The 15,104-nt window shown below is 38.7% G+C and overlaps 2 protein-coding genes across 2 annotated transcripts; both read right to left on the bottom strand.

The window, feature by feature from the left end:
* Positions 1 to 5,001: 5,001 nt before the first annotated feature.
* LOC126620835 (PHD finger protein ALFIN-LIKE 2-like) lies at positions 5,002 to 7,952 on the bottom strand. The gene is made up of 5 exons (XM_050289170.1): positions 7,805 to 7,952; positions 7,646 to 7,678; positions 7,041 to 7,263; positions 5,627 to 5,744; positions 5,002 to 5,513 (listed from the first exon to the last, which is right to left on the bottom strand). The coding sequence occupies exons 1-5, from the start codon at positions 7,890 to 7,892 to the stop codon at positions 5,265 to 5,267; spliced, it is 711 nt and encodes a 236-aa protein (XP_050145127.1). The 5' UTR covers positions 7,893 to 7,952; the 3' UTR covers positions 5,002 to 5,264.
* Positions 7,953 to 8,769: 817 nt separating this feature from the next.
* LOC126620829 (protein SMAX1-LIKE 7-like) lies at positions 8,770 to 12,922 on the bottom strand. Its single transcript, XM_050289159.1, has 3 exons — positions 11,708 to 12,922; positions 11,143 to 11,386; positions 8,770 to 10,797 (listed from the first exon to the last, which is right to left on the bottom strand). The coding sequence occupies exons 1-3, from the start codon at positions 12,868 to 12,870 to the stop codon at positions 8,959 to 8,961; spliced, it is 3,246 nt and encodes a 1,081-aa protein (XP_050145116.1). The 5' UTR covers positions 12,871 to 12,922; the 3' UTR covers positions 8,770 to 8,958.
* Positions 12,923 to 15,104: the final 2,182 nt, after the last annotated feature.

Genomic DNA, 15,104 nt, shown 5'->3' with positions numbered 1-15,104 from the left:
ATGAGCTCCTTGCTTGTAGCCGTTTGATCAAATTTCAACAACCTGGATCATTAGATCCTTAGGCTCAGATTTATAGGGATCCAGAGAGGATCTGGGTTCGGTCCTTACTAGGGAAAAAATTTTCATTGTGATTGGAACACGCGTGGTACACCACGTGTTTTTATATAAGTAGTGAAAAATTATATTTTTAAAATTATTAATTTTTTAACACACATATCCTACAATTTATATAATAATATATAATATATCATCCCGTATTCTGATCACATTAAAAAATCTCTAAGGAGCGATGTGTAGGACCCCTTTCATTATCCATCATCAAAATCCAATGATTTGTTGTTTTCTTTCTTAATTAATTATATTCCACTAACCTACAATTGTGGCATGTGTGATAAACTTTCGTTGGCCTCCAGTCTAGTCTCTGCCGTGCGGTCAGCCTCTCCTATTTTCTCAACTACAATTCTAATTAATTAATATTTCAAGAAAATCACTGAATCTAACAACTTTTTAATTCGTTTGGTGTAGAAGATTCGATTAAATAACTCATAAACTAAATACTGGTGGAGGTGAAGAACTTTTTATCGTATGGAGAGTATAAAAGATAAGTTGTAAAATATGTTGATGCTTTATTATTTTATAGGAATTGAAATGGGTAAGTTTTTGTTATGAATCTTTTATCTTTGACTTGTACAATATTTTTTTTATTTCTTCATTCAACTTGCACCAAATCTAGTGAGTTGTGCGATATAATCTAATTTTAAGCACCAAACCATGATAGATTATATGCAAGTACCAAGTTATATGGTTGTCTATGATGGCACGTAGTCCCTTAGAAACTTGTTGGTTTAAGTCTACCATCAATGGTCAATTTTAGGTCACATGCAATTATCCAATCCAGAAGATCAAAGCCCTTCATTTCATTCCGCGTTCTAAATTAAGATATCCATTAGGGTTAGCTACCAGTAGTTGTAATTGTAGACAAAAGGACCATGGATCATGGCCAATTGTCAGTACCAATCTGTATCAATCACTTACAGACTATGAGAATGCAGCAGCACCTTGGAAGGACGTAACCACCTAAATTAGAAAAGCTCTTCTACGATGATGACAGATTGAAGGTAAACCTAGACTAAGCAAAAGAGGATGTGAATAAGCACAGTGAGATTCTCTTTTCAGGTCACGTTTGCAACTGTATTTACGTATTTGTTTTTGACATGTTACTGATTTATCGTCGACGTTTATCACTCATCTACACCATGATAGCTTCCAAAAAGAAAAGGAAAAATTAGTATCCGGTCCTTAGTTACTAATGTTATTTGATTGAAACCTTATTAGTTTTCAGATTTTGATTAAAGTCCCTAACATTAATGCAATAATGAATTTACATGTCAGTTACATAATTTTTTAAATAAAAATTAATAATTGATTTAGGATTTCAATACTCACACCTTTATTAAACTCCTAACTAATTTTCAATTCAAAACATTTCCAAAATAAATAAAAAATTAGAATAAGTTTGTACCCCTTAATTTTTTATAAAAAGCTTTCCAATTTTTTAATCTTATATGCACCCATTCATGTGATTTTTCAAATTTTTAATCTTAAAATGTACCAATTCTTAAATATACCAATTTGTTGTAGTAAAATGTACCTTTTTTTATATAAAATCTATTCATTTTTTTTCTAATCCATTTTTAAACTCATATGGGTACATTTTTTTTTCTTGATTTGAGAATGTTTCCATGTCAAATTTAATCAAAGAAATTTACTAATTTTATTAAGCCTAATATCGATTATTTTTTGTGTGGTTTTGAAGAATGTACCCATGTCACATCCCGGCCCGGGACGGACCACTTCCCCAGCCCGCTCCACCACCGTAGCACGGTATTGTCCGCTTTGAGCCCTGACCACGCCCTCACGGTTTTGTTTTTGGGAACTCATGAGCAACTTCCCAGTGGGTCACCCATCATGGGAGTGCTCTGGCCACCTTCTCGCTTAACTTCGGAGTTCCGACAGAACCCGAAGCCAGTGAGCTCCCAAAAGACCTCGTGCTAGGTAGGGATAAGAATATACATTTAAAGATCACTCCCCTGGGCGATGTGAGATGTTACAATCCACCCCCCTTAGGGGCTCGACGTTCTTGTCGGCACACTTCCGGCCAAGGATTGGCTCTGATACCATTTGTCACATCTCGCCCTGGGGTGGACCACTTCCCAGGCTCGCTCCACCACCGTAGCACGATATTGTCCGCTTTGGGCCCTGACCACGCCCTCACGATTTTGTTTTTGGGGGAGTGCTCTGGCCACCTTCTCGCTTAACTTCGGAGTTCCGACAGAACCCGAAGCCAGTAAGCTCCCAAAAGGCCTCGTGCTAGGTAGGGATGAGAATATACATTTAAGGATCACTCCCATGGGCGATGTGGGATGTTACAATCCACCCCCCTTAGGGGCCCGACGTCCTCGTCGCCACACTTTCGGCCAGGGATTGGCTCTGATACCATTTGTCACATCCCGGCCCGGGGCGGACCACTTCCCAGGCCCGCTCCACCACCGTAGCACGATATTGTCCGCTTTGGGCCCTGACCACGCCCTCACGGTTTTGTTTTTGGGAACTCATGAGCAACTTCCCAGTGGGTCACCCATCATGGGAGTGCTCTGACCACCTTCTCGCTTAACTTCGGAGTTCCGACAGAACCCGAAGCCAGTGAGCTCCCAAAAGGCCTCGTGCTAGGTAGGGATGAGAATATACATTTAAGGATCACTCCCATGGGTGATGTGGGATGTTACAACCCATATTTTGGTACAATAATTTTTTTGTTAATTTTGATGAATGTACCCATGTTTATATACATATATATATATACACACACACACACAATATTGGAGAGTATAATTTATATTTTAATCATTTTAATCCACAAATTATGGGTTTTTTTATTTATAATCTCATTAATACAAATAACTATAAATTTCAATTTTTAATTTAAAAAATATAGTAACCTACATATAAATATATTATCACATTAATTTCAGGAACTTCGATAAAAATTTGAGAACCAACAAGATTTTAGTAAAATAATATTGATAGTTAGGGACCGCATCCAAAGTGTCCTAAAAGAAATATTAACAAACGTTTCAACTGTTTTACTTATATGTACACGCAAGAATAAGGACATGCAACTTTGAATCAGTCATATAATCCAATGCTCCAACCAATAATTCAAGCATAATATATCTCATAGGGAAGGATTAAAGTATTGATTTATATGTGGACACGTCGACTCAATTTTATGGAAATAGTGAGACATCGATATCAACGGAAAGTTCGGGACAAGTTACTGGAGAAATATTAGGAGATCAAAAATGAAAAACCCTAGTTGGTGTTCATGAAATTCATCACTCGTATAATTCAAAAGGCATTTGAAGATGTAGAAAAAACAAACAGAGCTGGTGAAAAGACTCGGACGAGAGAACCGCCCCTCTGCTACAGTTCTTTAGCTTTATTCCTGCAACAAATGTATAAAAAATGAGTGTCCTCGGATCCTAATATATCGGTGTATCGACGAATATTTGAATCCATAGATTATTGGTGAAACAATAAACTAAAGCATCTACCTCCAAAGAATAAAGATATTTATGTCATCTTAATTGCAGAGAAAGAATAAAAGTTGCAGAGAATGAACATGCAAAGGGGTTCATGCATGTAAAGGCTACGATTGCAATTTCCAAGTGGGAGCGAACGGGAGGTGACATTTCATCATTAAATTAAGGACAAACTAATGAAAATGGCTTGAAAACTTTAAGTTTTAACGATAAAGATAAATTAAAAGGGTAAAGTGAATAGTATCAAGATTGACTTTTTAGTGTAAAAATATGATTTTTCATTAAAATAAACAGTACCGGAAACTTTTTGTTAAAATTCTCTTAAATTAAAGGAATAAACAAGTTTCTTCAATGGTACAGTGCGGTGCTTACATAAATACGAGCACGTTTCTTTTAGAATTTGTTAATAATAATAATAATTGTTATTATTAATATCATAGTAACTAGATCAAGTCCGCATCCATAAAAAAATAAAATAAAAATATAGAAGAGAGAGTAGTTTGAGAAAAATATGAGAAATACAGCGTGGAACAGTTTAAATTTATTTTTTAAATTTTAAAATATACTTATGATATGTCCGTGAGTAAGAAAAAATAAAGAAAAATTTAGGTTCCGTAAATTATATTACTCCCTATAATTTTGTGAAGAAAAAAAAATCATTTATCTCTCTTTTATTTGACAATTTATATTTATTTATTAATAGGTAGTTTAAATAGTAATAAATAAATAAATAAATAATATATAAGATTGTGAGGTGGGCAATGTCACCTGAATTTTCTTAATTTTTTCTTTTTGCTTTTGGACTTAATAATTTTGTGATCACAATGTTCACACAAAGCAAGTGAACAAGACTTTGGCGTCATCTGAGAAGAAAATTGTAAAATGACAACATTTGAGACCTACATTGGTGATATTTTGTCGCATACTCGATTTTCTAATTCCATGATTGATACACACTTGACTCATTTCATTGATATCACTTTTTAAAAAAAAAAATTATACACGGCTTCGTATACAAAAATTTCGTGCTTATGAGTTCGGATTAATAACAATTGAACCTATTTGTCATTTTTAAGATATCGATTCTGATTGTGTCAAACTGCAAGTCACGCATTAAACTATTAAAAATGAGAATATTTAATAATTTCTTCGATAACTAAAGTAAAACGAGTGCAACATGAGTGCTTTTTAACAAACTGAACTACAAGTACCTTGCTCTTCGTTTAACTACCTTTTGAACTAGAGGAAATGAAAAATAGAAAGAAAAAAAATTTCCCTAGTTTTATTTTGAAATTAATTTCACAAAACTAGCCAATATGAGAACTTTTGTTACCCCGAGATCGTTTAAATTGCTCCCAAGAGGATGCATAAACATCATAGAACAATTCAGAGTCAAAAATCAAAACCATAAACATCTTCTAATAACGAAAACTCCAAGAGCATTTCATGAATAACACAAATGAAACGAGATCTACTTTGTACATTAGAGGAATACGGAGGGGCATATATCCGAAGGGAGAAAAACGCTAGAAGAAAAAACCATGGCGTCATGACCACTACCATGGCGGCATGACCCGAGAGTAGGAACAGAAATGAATAACAATGGCCAGAGAGTATCTGCTGACCAGACATAAGTGCCCCCGAGGTTTTTGTTACTCATCACTACTTGCTCTTCTTTGTGCTGCAAGAAGGACATTTGTACTGCTGAATGTATTCTGCCTTGGCTGGTGTTACCTTGACACACTTCCCATGGTACCACCTCTCGCAGATGTCGCAGCCGATCCAAAACTCATTAGCACTGTAATTTCCCCCACAGCTTCCACATAGGGTTTCACTATGCTCATCTTCATCCTCCAAATAGCTTACATCATGTACCTTACTGTTGGTCCTTACTTGTCCGTCAATCGATCTCTGCAAAGACACAAATTGGGTCATAAGCCCAAATTTTGCATAAAGGGAAAGAGTATCCAGATTTGTTTTGGCAGTCAATAATTTCACAGAGAGAGAGAGAGAGAGGGCTTCACCTTTGAGTTCCTGGATTTACTTCCGCTATCCCCACTGGGCTTGTCTTTTACGGGCTTCCTTCCAGTTACGACTTCAAAGATTGTAGGCAGATCATTTGTCAAGCTAAACAGACGCTTCCTGTTCCAGGATCGATGGTCCCCAAATCACATTTTAGTTTCATGTTAGTTTCAACATGTTGATAAAATAAAGGAAATAATTTGCATGAACATGAACTGGTGGAGCAACGGAGCATTATACACTTTATTCCAAGTGCCCTCAATGAACAATTTCTGCTGAATCAGGGAGCTAGAGGCCGGGGCAGGAAAATGTATACGAGGGAAGTGAGAATGAAAGTTCTGGACTGGATGTATGTACTATGTAGAATCAACAGCTTCACTGATATACATTGCAATTGGTTGTGTTCTTTTTGGTCTCAGACAATTGTTTATGCAACTATCAGAAACCCGTGCATTTAGAACTAACTTCCCAAGAATGCTTAGCAATCTCACCGGTTCAAATAATAGGGATAGAGGTCTTTTTTAGTTCAACTTGAGTCAAAGAAACAATCACGAGTTCATCCCAGAGAAATCAGCACCATGAATTCTTAGACATTAAAAAAACTCTTAACATAGTCCAAGGAAACGCAGTTTCTTTTAACTTGAATAGGAATTCACAAAAATTCAGGAAAGTTTTCTTGTCTCATACATTCTCTATAAAGACACAAACTCACAGCTACTTTCATAGGGTCCTTGAGAAGGTCCTTAGCTATTAACTCAGACTGTATATTGAAGAGGCATTGATTCCCATCCTTGTATGTCTTAGCCTACCATATTTGATCTAAATTCTAACGACTGAAAAACGCAACTCATTTAAGGACCACAAAACAGAATGTGCATATGCAATACACACATATACTTAAGAACTGAAATGCTGTACGATATGCTTCAAGCAAAATTGGTAACCAACATATCTTTTGTAGAGTAACAAAAGCTACTAGTTCTATAATAATTAAAAGAGGCATATTAAAAGGGGGAAAACAACAATAACACAACAAAAGAGACATACACCAAGAGCTGGTCTTGCTGGTGTTTTCAAATAATCAACATTGACAAACGATACAATATCACACCCCCTAAGTTTATCATCATCCTTTACAAGTTTCGGCCATCGGCTGTCAACGAATCCTAGCAAATGCAATACTAATCTTTCGTGCAAACAGACAATAAGAGTTGATGAAACAGTAAGAAGACATGCTGGAAGGAAAGATTTTTGGTAAATGCACGAGAATGTAGAAACCTTCTGGTAGCACCCACAAATCAAATAGTAATGTTACTTCCACAAGTAGCAGACCAAACATACAAACATGAAATGTATTTGAAATTTGAATTCAATAAAAATATCCAACCGTCAGCTCTAGGACAAGAATAAACAAACCTCTCATTCCGATTAAGTCGAGCACCAAAGTAGAAAGCCACAGAGAGCAACCAAGAATCGCTATGTACTGCAATCAATGACAGCCAATCTTTACGGTTCATCCCATCTCTTGCAAAATTGATGCCCAGTGCAGGCTCGGGAAGCTCCGGGGGAACTTCCTCTGCCGGCAGGGTCACCTCCCACGACTCATCTGGGTGTCCATACAAGCACAAATTCTCCTTCTCTGAAAGAGATTAATCGTACAAACTCGTAACTATAGAATCCGAAATTCAACAGAAGCACCATTCGATTCAAATTAAACTAAACCACCACTAGAAAACGATGAGTAGAATCAATGAGCGGAAATTGAGCAATAATGCACTTTGTTAGGTTACCTACAAAACGCAGAAATCGAAACGAAAAACTCTAAATCTTACTTGTTGCAACATTCCTACCTAGTCAAAACCTATGACGACTATTATCCTCACTTGGAAAATAAATTTGACACAAATTAAACACCAAAACAATAATTAACAAATAAATAAACGTACTTAAGCTCAAGCCTGTATTTTCACTCAACTTTCTCGGCAACCAAACAGAGAACGAAAATTGAAACAAGAAAGTACCTGGATCGCATAGGGAGTAGAACTCGTCCACATCTGAAAGTACAAAAAGGAAGCAAAAGCGTCAATGGAAGTCACGATACAAGCAATGCAGTATACGTATGAAATGAAACCGAAACGTAGAGAGAGAAAGAGAGATGTAGAGAGAGAGAGAGAGAGAACCGTAGGTGAGGGCGCGAATGACGGCGGAGCGACGGGCGCTGTAGTCCTTGAAGATCTCTTCGACGGTGCGAGGGCTCGACGATGGCATTTTCCCAATTTGTTTGTTATTTGATTTATATTTTTGTAAAAACAGAAGAGATGGATTACATAAGGAGGAGACCCGGGATTTCAATCGGGCTTGGGCTTCAGATATTGTATTGGATTTTTCTCATAATGGGTCATGTCAGATAATATACGTCGAATTTGTAACACATTTACTAATCACTTTGTTGACCAACTATGACCTCTTTAATAATGTGTGTGGACTCACCTGTATTAGAGAAGCGGTCAATAATGTAGTCGACAAAGATATGTCAAATACTAGCGCTCTTGTCTTTATTAGCAAAGATTGAGAGTTCGAAATTGGGACATCTTTTAACATTGAGAACAATAGACTAAAAGCTAATTGGTCGAACACAATGGGTAGAAAATGTCCAAGTTAGAATCTTGGTCTATAATTCTAGCTTTTAGTCTCGATTTTCAATCCTCGTATGATCTTTCGTGTTAGGACAATGGATTGGATTAGTTGATTCAAGATATGGGTCATTTTTTCCTGTTAACTAAAGTCAAAAATGGCGGGGAGTCCGCATGAAACACATCCAAACATCTCTTTCCAAGTGTCAAAAAAGTCCCAAGCTCAAATCTTGAAAAATGGCGGGGAATCCGCATGAAAGCACATCCAAACATCTCTCTTCCAAATGTCAAAAAAAAGTCTCAAGCTCGAATCTTGACGGAAAATTTATAAAACTAACTCGTATTTTGGCTATTCTTTTGATTTTTGAAAATTTAGAAATATAGCCACTCAAAACCCGCTTGAGACTTTTGAGACCCTCGAGAAATGCTTCTTGTTTGACAACAAATATACAGTTTGGCAGTGTTCATCCTTTCTCTGGTTTTGGCAATTGGCACACATAGAAGACACAAAATTACAAACACAGTAGCTACATTTACATATGATGCTCGAACAAAAGCCCACCAAAACCATATGGAATTTACGAGGCTTACATAGACTGGCCATAAATAACTACAGCAAGAGGCTAAACAAGCTTACTACAAAGCTACATATGATACCTTCCTTATACATCTACTTACAAACACTACACTTTTCCTGGCAATCATATTAGTACAATGCTAGGGGCAAGATAAGTTTTTGGTGCTCGGTGTTCCAACCAAATCCCTCCGCAAGTTTTGAGTTTTACGGTAGTGATTCTGTGCGAGTTATGTCGCTTTTGAACTTCTGCAAATGCCCTGCTGAGTACTTGTTCCACCCAATCTTCCACCACCCTCGACCTGTCTGACAAATATACAGCTGCAAGTAGTTGTTCCACGACTTCTGAATCGATTTCTAGCAGGCACTCTGAGTCAACAAACTTGTGGAAGCTATTCTTGATTTCCTTTGATATTTTCTCAGCAAGTGCGTCAAAATCAACGGGCTTGAATACCACTGTCTCGTGCACCTGATCAAGGAAGTCTTGCAACGAGGACTTGGAGTTTTCAGATAGGTAGTCGTTTTCAGAGCTCCCATCGTCTGTGTTTTCCACTGCATTCTCTTCAGCTGGAAGGTTGAGATCCAGATACCTAGTTGACGTCTTGTTGGCCCGTTTGGGCATCTCTGAGACTTCATGCTGCCCTAGAAGTTCATTGACACCGACCAGTTTCCTTTTATTTAGAAAATGTTGATTTGTGGATGCCCTCCAGTTTTGGCTTCTGCTGCTGTCTTCGGAGGCACATTCAATAGTAATCTGCACAGGCCGCTCTTTCGCTTGTAAGATTCTTTCCTCGGAATAGTTGGAGAGTCCCTTCGTGGAACTGAGAATACTGCATCCCTTTGAGAATGTCGAAGTTGTAACAAATATCGCATTATTGGTGCTGACTTGTCTTCCATGGGAATCGGAAAATTTACCGGTCAATAAAGCCAAGGACAAACTATTTTGAGTCACCACATCAGCCTTATCTACATTTTCTAAGAAGACAATGGACAATGGTTTCTTGCACAATTCTCCGGCAACATAATCAATAACTGTCTTACCTCTAAACCTCACATCATAACCATTCACAACCGGACAATCAAAGTTTGTGTCTGAATGGATCATTCCATCCTGAGAATTTAGATCCGCACAGATCAATTGTTCCTGGTTTCCGTATAATACCTCAGCAAGGGCAAGGGCAATTTTCTTTTTACCATACCTATCAGGTCCTGTGAAATTGAACCATACATCCCTTCTGTGACTTGCTCCACAGAATTTTGCACTTCTAGATCGGCAGTTAGCTATTCTTCTGCTAATTACACTTACAGCATCAGTTTGCCAGCCAACCTTTTCAAAGAGAGCTCTGAAAAGCATCTTGACATCACTTGGATCAAACTGCCCATGGTTGTCAGGACTCGAGGAGGATGATGATCGAGTAGAATAGAGATTCCCATTGACTAAATCAATATTAGAGGAAAAGCAACCCAAGATGTCCTGTTGAACTGCTGGATTCAGATCTGGAGGTTTTTTCGGCGTATTACTAGCAGGAGAAGAGCATATTCCTAACCCTAAATCTGTGGTGACGGAAGCAGCTGATGTGGCAGATGTTTGGCTACCATCAACCACAGTAGAGTTGGACAAGCAAGGTGACCTGAGGCCAGCGGACTCAAGATCTTCATCTTTTGAAGTTTTTTCCCACACTTCGGAAGAGAAACTGTCGTTCTTAGCCTTTGGAGGAAGGCTTGACTGTGTTTGCACGTCTGCAGGCATGCATGAATCTGCAATCTTGCACTCAATTTTCTGTGAAGATATATTGGTGGTGTTGTCGTGGTTGCACTTCTCCACAGGAGACTGAAATCCTACCATAGTTGGAAAGAAGTTTGCTTCGGGCAGGGGATGAGAGTAGTGAAGATGCTGGCATTTATCATCCCATTTCTTTTGCAATCCTGAAACTTTGGCACTCGATAACACACCATCATCTTTGGTCTGCACTGAAGAGACACAAACTAGTTTTCAAACGAATAACGTAAAAAACCTGTAGTTTGAAGTAATGATTTCATTGTTAACTAAAAAAAGAAAGCCCAATACACCAGACTGGAAAATATTAGACCAGATACAAATCTTAACGGGAATAATTCCTCTATGAGTTAACGGACACTACGGGGGAAAGGCTTAAAATTCATAAGGAATAAAACTTTACAGAATGCGTGATGCAAGTAGGAGTTCATTTATCAATACATCGCATCACATATTCCATTCCAGAGGTTTGGCACATTGCACAATTTAGACAATTAAAATCAGAATCAAATCTGTATTGATCGCGATACACACCTTCACATCCGATCCCTTGTTTGTGCAAAGCGGAGCCATCTGCAACCAAGAAGGCAAACTAGCTTGGGGCTGACCTGCCACTGAAGCGGTAATACCTCCCATTGGAACTGAACATGCTTCTTGCTCGGATATTTTATTGCGCTGGTGATTGCGGGGAAGACATTGGTAGGAGCAACTTATTGGGAGCTTTAGGTCAGAAGGTGCTGAAAAGAATCCACCAAATGGAACAAACGACTCCATCAAGCTGTAAGTACATCATGACCAGGAAACTGTGAGATTCAGCAGCAGGCATCATACAGTCAGGATTTAAACCGAAAATACGAGTTCTATACACTCTTGGCACGCAGGACACACTTTTTCCGAAGACTGTAAAATGTAGGGAAATATACATAGATAAAAACTTTTAGAAACCTCCAACAGAAATTACAACTTTTTCGCTACACGGGCACTAAATAAGCAAGGAAACACATTTTAGTGCCCCTCTCGTGCACCCAAGTTCGAATCTTCCCGCAAAAAAATTGAATAAAATGCATATAAAAGTAAAGATTAGGAGGCAGTGACTCACCTGGACCTGGGATATGATTCAGCCATGGAAGCAGCTCTGAGAGAAGTGATGGGCAGAAGCTGCAAGTCCCAGTCTTTTTCCACAGATGGAAATCTCCCCACAAACTTCAAGTAACTTCCATAGCTAGCCGTTGCACCAATCAACCAAACTTTCCCGCGCTGAACCTCCAACAGCCTTGTGACCTCGGCAACCACGTGACTCACAGAGTCAGCCACCGCGTTCTCAGCCACAAACGCCTTCAAGTCCCCAATATTCACAACAATCCCAGGCCCCAAACTCTGCTCTGCGACCCGACCCACCTCCCCGAACCTCAAACTTACTGACCCTTTATCGTAATCCTCGGCTATGAACTTTGACACATCGTTTTCCGCTGAAACTACAGACAACCCAGATAGCTCCGCCGGCAAAACGCCGCCGTCTTTTTTCTCCAGAGCCTCCACGAAGCTCTTGAGTGCGTCATGAGCGTAAACGCCCACAAGCAGAGGATTCCGCCCTCTGTTTCTCCCGAGAACCTCTCCTATTCTCCTCGAATTTTCGTCCCCGTCAGTTAAAACGGATCGGGTCGGGTGACCCGTGTCAGGGTACTCGGCTAAGTTGCAGAGAAAGAGAGGATGGTGGCCTCTGGAGCGCGGGTATCTGAGAATCTGAGGAAAAGGGCGCAAAATTGCGAGCTTTATTTCGGAGCTACGAAAACCCGCTTCGGCGAAGACCCGACTGACGACGGGGTCGTCGAGAATCGATAGAATCAGGTGCTGGAGCTCCACTTTAATGGCGGAGATCGAGGACTGCTGCGAGAGCTGGTGGTAGAGGTGGTAATTCTCGGGCTGCCTTCGCTGGTTGGCTTGTGACCGTTTGATGGCGGCCATGAGCGAGTTCGAAACGGGCGGGTCGTCGGCGATTTGGGTCGAGGAGACCCGGTCGAGCGAGACGCTGAGGCAGAGCTCCAGAGCCTTGAATTGGAGTCGGGGCGGGTAGGCGGAGTTTCGGGCGCGCGCGCAGGCGTCTCGTAGCGCGGAGGACGGGAGGGAGAGCAGAGCGGATATGGCGTGCAGTGACGTCGTTTGGCCGTGTCCTCTACGGCGCGCGACTGCCACGGCCTCGTCCAAAGCGTTTGCTGCCTCCGCTGTCAGGCATTGCCTGGCCACAGTAACCGGCGTAGGCATCGCCGCAGAGTATATGTAAACTAGTCGAGTAGAGTGCCATGTGTAGCAAGAGTTTCTAATTATTTATGGGGGGAAGGGGAGGAAGAACTATAGGATGTCAAGTGTTGTGGTATGGCCCACCATGACGATGGTGGGGCCCACGAGAGAAAGCATATTTGTTTGTTGTTAGTTGAATTGCGTTTATTTCTCTCGTCAGATAATTAGTGAGACTTAATGTTGTGTTATCATGATTGAGTTGAACACCGAGAGTCTTAAGTTGTCTTCTTAATCGCTTGCCCTAACATAATTTAAGGATGTTTGTATCACGGATCATTAACGGTTATGATTAATTTAAGTGCGCGTAAACAACAGAAGCTGACAAAACCTTTCCTGTGCATGATCAGTATAACGATCATCATGATTCATCAATTCTTCATCATCATCATGTTCGAAGGAGTGAAAGCACGAATGAATGAAAACTGTGGAAAGAAAGATGCTTGAGTCCACTTTGTTAAATTTGAGTGAGTGGGCCACAGACTGACAGTCAACGTCACTTTCTGCTGACGTGTCCAGCATGGTGGTGATGCTATAAGTTGACTCATTGAGTTGTTATACTATTATGTTAAAAGATATTTTCACAAAATAAGACTTTTTACGAATTTTCTACCATTTCAATTTTGTCACAATATTTTTTGTATTGACATGAAAATGTATTAAAAATATGAGGTAGCAGAGTATTTATGAACAGTCTCACTTTTAAAAATTCGCTTAACATTTTTTGTTTCTTTTGAAGAGTGCTTAACATTTCAAATAACATCTATTCCATCTCGTATAATTATATTCCCATGAATACGAGGAGTAATTGTTAATTAACTATTAGATATTTCTTCTCCAACTTGAGTCTTGACATTGCTTTAGATAAGCAGATGTTTAAATTAGAGATAATAAGTCGTATAATTGAATACGATAGTAATAATGGAAATATATATGCATGGCCTTTGAACCTTTCGGCAATTGGCATATATTTGGCGACCAAGGCACCGTAACTTTCAGAGAGAAGTTTTATTCAACATTTGTCGGACATAAAATCTGAACATATAAGTTGCCATACATTGAGTGTCACTACATCAAACAGTTATCAATTCACTTTTAACATATTAAGATTTCATTTCTGAAATTATGCTTATCGTTTGGTATGAAAATGATGCATAACACATGGTTAAAAGGATCGAAGAACAAGTAAAAAAAGTGTAAAATATGCAACAAAGTTTAAGAATTGTCAATTTGATCTTTGATCCTTGATTTCGACACATGACCTATCGTTGCAAAGAGAAACGTCACGAATAAGACTCAATGTCTTGCCTTGACGTATGGGAATTTTTTGCTATATTTCATTGTTACTATCCCAAAACATAATTTTAAGAAATTTTGGGTATTTTCCATACTCTGCTATTTCTTTAATTTGTTTTCTGTTTGTCCTCCTAGAAAGTCTACGGATATGATGCACTACATAAACAACACTTACGATGCTAGAGTTGTAATCTTTTCATATTATTCAATCACTAAACGTTGAGATTCACAAGATGGACTATACCTTAAGCGTATTTTGTTCCGTTTCGATGTTCATTGCATCAAATTGCAAGTCAAAAAACCTCTTTTCTTTTGCAGAAAATACTTATCTGAGCATCTCCACCAATACCAGCTATTTTAACTTAGTTTAAACTATTTTAATATTAATTTTTTCTAAACAATCCAAACATTTTTTCTTTAAAGCTAGCTTAAAACTTGAATTTTCTGTAATTATTTTTATTAAAGTAATCAAAACCTCATTTAGCTAAACTATTACGCCTTGTTTGGTGGGTTGGATGGAATTGGGCTTAGGGATATGATTGGACTAGCACAAAATTATAAGACATCACTTATAACACATGTAAACGGATAGGTTAGATAACCACTCTATTGTGGATTCATAGCTTATTGTGTCCAATTATATTCATCTCACATTTTAACATAACAAATAATGAATTGAACTCAAGTTCATTTTAATTTATCACAATCTATTTCATCCAGTCCATCAAACAAAACCTTACAGATGCTCAGGTGTCGCTGCCTATCTTTATCGTGGTGAGAGGGACGGCGAGAGAGGGTTGGTTGAATATGTAAAGGTACAAAAGTGATGGGGTGAGACCGTGAGAGTGAAACCCTAAAACCACGACCACACATGCATGCATCACCTCAAATCGTATATTTGAAAA

This window comes from Malus sylvestris, chromosome 1 (genome assembly GCF_916048215.2).
Source record: "Malus sylvestris chromosome 1, drMalSylv7.2, whole genome shotgun sequence".
Classification (NCBI taxonomy): domain Eukaryota; kingdom Viridiplantae; phylum Streptophyta; class Magnoliopsida; order Rosales; family Rosaceae; genus Malus; species Malus sylvestris.
This window is presented reverse-complemented; position numbering and strand designations above follow the sequence as displayed.

Bases quoted from the DNA above. Each gene is read 5' to 3' on its own strand.
- LOC126620835 (XM_050289170.1), bottom strand. From the start codon at position 7,892: ATGCCATCGTCGAGCCCTCGCACCGTCGAAGAGATCTTCAAGGACTAC. The intron at 7,264-7,645 runs GTACTTTCTTGT...AATCTCTTTCAG, and splicing joins CTACTCCCTATGCGATCCAG to AGAAGGAGAATTTGTGCTTG. The intron at 5,514-5,626 runs GTGAAGCCCTCT...GTGTCTTTGCAG, and splicing joins GTAAATCCAGGAACTCAAAG to AGATCGATTGACGGACAAGT.
- LOC126620829 (XM_050289159.1), bottom strand. From the start codon at position 12,870: ATGCCTACGCCGGTTACTGTGGCCAGGCAATGCCTGACAGCGGAGGCA. The intron at 11,387-11,707 runs GTGAGTCACTGC...ATGTACTTACAG, and splicing joins GAATCATATCCCAGGTCCAG to CTTGATGGAGTCGTTTGTTC. The intron at 10,798-11,142 runs GTGTGTATCGCG...TCTTCAGTGCAG, and splicing joins ACAAGGGATCGGATGTGAAG to ACCAAAGATGATGGTGTGTT.